The sequence below is a fragment of the Toxorhynchites rutilus genome, chromosome 2, assembly GCF_029784135.1.
Source record: "Toxorhynchites rutilus septentrionalis strain SRP chromosome 2, ASM2978413v1, whole genome shotgun sequence".
Taxonomy (NCBI): domain Eukaryota; kingdom Metazoa; phylum Arthropoda; class Insecta; order Diptera; family Culicidae; genus Toxorhynchites; species Toxorhynchites rutilus.
This window is the reverse complement of record NC_073745.1, coordinates 108,294,655-108,298,727: the sequence shown is the minus strand read 5'-3', so window position 1 is coordinate 108,298,727 and position 4,073 is coordinate 108,294,655. Positions and strand designations below refer to the sequence as shown.

General features: G+C 46.6%; 2 protein-coding genes across 2 annotated transcripts; both read right to left on the bottom strand.

The window, feature by feature from the left end:
• Positions 1-620: 620 nt before the first annotated feature.
• LOC129766039 (uncharacterized protein K02A2.6-like) lies at positions 621-3,052 on the bottom strand. The gene is made up of 3 exons (XM_055766493.1): positions 2,923-3,052; positions 1,426-2,856; positions 621-1,315 (listed from the first exon to the last, which is right to left on the bottom strand). Exons 1-3 carry the CDS (start codon positions 3,050-3,052, stop codon positions 621-623), a joined length of 2,256 nt encoding a protein of 751 aa, XP_055622468.1.
• Positions 3,053-3,088: 36 nt separating this feature from the next.
• LOC129766038 (uncharacterized protein K02A2.6-like) lies at positions 3,089-3,832 on the bottom strand. The gene has a single exon (XM_055766492.1). It carries the CDS (start codon positions 3,830-3,832, stop codon positions 3,089-3,091), a length of 744 nt encoding a protein of 247 aa, XP_055622467.1.
• Positions 3,833-4,073: the final 241 nt, after the last annotated feature.

The window sequence follows — 4,073 nt, the reverse complement described above, 5'->3', positions numbered from 1 at the left end:
ATTATGACCTGTAATTGGATATTGTCGATGAGAGTGGTAGAGTGTCGACTTCTGGTGGCGACTTTTAATGTGGAGCCATAATTTGGCCCCGAACTCGATTTTTACAAAAATGTCCAATTAGAGGTAAAAACGTCCAATTAAACGTGTCGCATTACAAGTCTGTCCAATTAGCTTAATGTCACATTAAATGTAAATTACTGTATATGTGTATCAATTTCTCCTCGTAGGATTTACCAATAATTAGTATGGTTGAAATTGACTATACAGTAATTTACATTTAATGCGACATGCCGAAGCACCACTCAGTGTCGCATTGGAGGCGATTTTGTTCATTAATTGGACATTTTCGATGATATTGGTACAGTTCCGACGTCTGGTGGCGACTTTCAATGTGAGGTCATAATTTGTCAAAATTAGCAAAATGTCGTATTAAATGTAAGTTACTGTACATTGGTAGCATAAACCAAAGAAAATAGTTATATTTACTAATTATTTAACTGTTACCTTCTCAGTAGTCAAATAAATTATGAGAGCTTGAGGATTTTATGTCTTTATTAGTTGGAAGGTAAAACTAGAATAAGCACAAATCTAAAAGCATGTCACTCCTGCTTCTGGCATGGCTACTGTGATCTATAAACAGTCATGGTAGCCAAGGTAGCATCTCCCCCTCTAATTTGGTAGCAGTGGTAATCTTGAAACTTGATTGGTGGCCGGGTTGAGCGCACGGGACGTTGCAAAGGTGTCGATGTCAGAATCGGCTGAGGAACATCCATTGACAGTAGAGTATCATCTCCTTCACTCGACAACGTATCTTGAAGATCAAGAACCTCGGCTGACTCAACGTGCTCCTCATCGGATGTTGGTTGATTCAAGTTCAGGACTTCATTAGGTGTTGGTTGATCGTTCTGGATCGAAGATTGGGTTCTGTCCAGCTGAGGTGTTGGTTCAGCTGGAGTAAGTCCAAAGTCGTCAATCAAGATGGATAATGGTGCTGGTGCAGGAGCAACTTCTTCCATTCCCGTTCGGAGTTGATCAATGTGCGAACGTAGCACTTTGCGTCGACCAACTTGGCAGTCCAATAATATATTGTAGTTGACGTTGCCAATAGCTTCGAGCACAACACCGGGCATCCACTTCCACTTATCGTTTGCAGAGTAGACTTTGGCATAAACTCGAGCACCAGCTAGGAAACTTCGCTTGACTGGTTGATGTTGCGGGTGAAATTCTGGTTTGGGTGACGGTCGTAACAGGTCCAAAGTTGTCCTCATCTTGCGTCCAAGCATTACCTCGGCTGGAGATTGTCCACTCAGAACCGCTGATGGAGTGGATCTGTAGACGTACAGGAACGTTTGAAGCGCAGTAAGGGTTGACCTCTCTCCTCCGTCGACAATTTTCTTCAGCGATCTCTTCAAGGTGTCCACAAACCTCTCGCTTGCCCGTTTGATTGTGGATGATACGGAGCTGTACGGAAATGGACGATCCCAAATTCTTCGCAGAAATCACGGAATTCAGCACTGGTGAACTGGCTTCCATTGTCCGACACAATGACTGTAGGAATTCCAAATCTTGCGAAGCATTCTCGAAGAAATGTGGTCGTTGTGGAAGTAGTCGGGTAACGAGTTTGCAGTATTTCCGGCCACTTTGAGAAAGAATCCACCACAACTAAATAGTATTCTCCATCCACAGGTCCAGCGAAATCGATGTGGAGTCGTTGCCAGGGTCCTTCTGCTCGAGGCCACGGTTGTGGTTGAGCATGTGGTGGAGATTTTGCAGCATTCGCACAGCTTGGGCATCTACGAACGTAGTTGGTGATATCTTCATCTATTGTCGGCCAGAAAGCGATTCCACGAGCGATAGCTTTTGCCCGTTCGATGCCAGGATGTCCTTGGTGAACTTGCTTGAGGATCCTTTTCTGCAGGCTTTTGGGAACTACAATTCGATCCGCCATCATGATACAGTCGTCAATTACGGAGTAGGAATCTCGACGGCTGAAGAAAGATCGAACTTCTACATCTTCGCACCGTGATGGACAGGAACCTTGTGTATAGTAAATTACCTTCTGGAGCACGGCATCCTTCTTAGTGGCGATCTTCAGGCTCTTGTGGGTGACTGGAAGATCAAGAATAGAGTCATGGAAACAGGAACTAACGTCATCTTCGACTCGAACCATAGCGATGACTGCTTCTTCGTCGGGTTTCGGATGGTTACTGATAAGCCAGGAAAGTACGTCAGCGTAACCGAAATCTTGAGTTGATACGTATTCGATGTTGAAATCGTATCCCAAAAGTGTCAGGGCCCATCGTTGGAGCCGATTTGCGGTATGTACAGGAATGCCCTTTTTGGATCCGAAAATTCTCAGCAATGGTTGATGGTCCGTTTGCAGCGTGAACCGGCGACCCCACAGCAAACGATGGAACTTCGTGCAAGCAAAAACCAATGCCAACGCTTCTTTTTCGATTTGGCTATAGTTCTGCCTTGCTACAGTCAGCGAATTCGATGCATGTGACACAGCCTTGATGATGCCGTTCGGAAAACGATGAAGAATAACTGCACCAATGCCAGTTTTTGACGCATCTCCTGCCACGATAATCTCTTGCTCTGGATTGTAGTGGGTGAGCAACAGACCAGATTGTAGCACTTTTTTGATGTTTTGGAAAGCGTGCTGACACTCCTTACTCCAATCGAACTTCGTGTCCTTTTTCAGAAGGTTGTCTAACGGATGGCGTAGTTGGTGCATCTCGCGGACGAATTTGCCATAAAAATTGACTGCACCCAAGAACGAGCGCAATGTGGGAACGTCGGTTGGTGCGGGCATTTCCGAAATGGCTGCAATCTTGGTTGGATCGGGTTGGATACCTTTAGCAGAAACGATATGTCCAAGGTACTTGATTTGATCCTGGTGGAATCGGCACTTCTACACACGTAGACGGAATCCATAGTCACACAGACGGTTGAAAAGTATGTAGATGATTCGGTTATGATCCACGAGAGTCTTGCTGTGCACCAGAATATCGTCGAGGAAATGTTCCACACCACGTAGACCCGAAACCATTTTCGCCATTAGCTGCTGGAATGCACCGGGTGCTGACTAGACCCCTGGAGCCAATCGGCTGAAACGGAATAACCCACGGTGGGTGTTAATCGTCAACAGCTTCTTGGATTCGTCATCGACCTCCACCTGAAGGTAGGCATCCGACAGGTCGATGATGCTGAAGACTTGACTGCCGGATAGCTTGCTGAAGATCTCCTCCGGGGTAGGAAGAGGGTGGTTGTTGGTCTCCAGTGCTGCGTTGAGCCCAGTCGAATAATCGGCACATACACGCACTTTTCCCCCCGGTTTCTTGACAACGACGATGGGTGCTGCCCAGTCCGAAAAATTGACCGGCGAGATGATGTCCAACCGCTCGAGTCGATCCAGCTCCTCTTCTACCTTTTGGATGGCATGAAAAGGCACCGGTCGCTTTGGTCGAAAAACGGGTTGGGCATCCGGCTTCAGAGACAGTGAAATTTTCGTCTTCATGCAGTGGCCCAAACCATCTTGAAAAACTTCAGGATATTGCTTAAGGAAGTGCTGATCAGAGGAAGGCGAAAAATTGGAAAGATTCACCTGTTTGCAGTTGGCAGCAAACGGCTTCGACCATAAGTCAAACGCGTCCAACCAGTCCAGTCCGATGACGTTCAGATCTTCAACTGATGTGATGTAGCAGACCGATGCCTTCGTAGTTTTCTCGATAGTAACCGGGCAGGTGAATTCGCCAACCAATTCGAGTGGTTCCCTTGATGCCGTTGATGCTTCTACGCTAGTCACCGTTGATGACGGTGAGCCAATCATTTACCACGTGTGTGTGCTGATAACGGTGATGTCGGAACCACAGTCCAATTGGAGCTCGGCCGATTTTCCGTTGAAATTGACAGTGATGAACCTTCTACGGCTTCACGATTTGAATAACCTTCGTGTTGAAAGGCTTCTTCTTCTTGGAACCAGCTTTCGACTCCGTAGTTGATGACTTGGAAAAACAACCACAGTAGCCGTCTTTGTGGCCCACTTTCCCGCACTGTTTGCAGGTGTGCTT

Bases quoted from the DNA above. Each gene is read 5' to 3' on its own strand.
- LOC129766039 (XM_055766493.1), bottom strand. From the start codon at position 3,052: ATGGTTTCGGGTCTACGTGGTGTGGAACATTTCCTCGACGATATTCTG. The intron at 2,857-2,922 runs GTGTGTAGAAGT...TTTCTGCTAAAG, and splicing joins TGACTATGGATTCCGTCTAC to GTATCCAACCCGATCCAACC. The intron at 1,316-1,425 runs GTTTGTGGACAC...CCACTCCATCAG, and splicing joins ATCAAACGGGCAAGCGAGAG to CGGTTCTGAGTGGACAATCT.
- LOC129766038 (XM_055766492.1), bottom strand. From the start codon at position 3,832: ATGATTGGCTCACCGTCATCAACGGTGACTAGCGTAGAAGCATCAACG.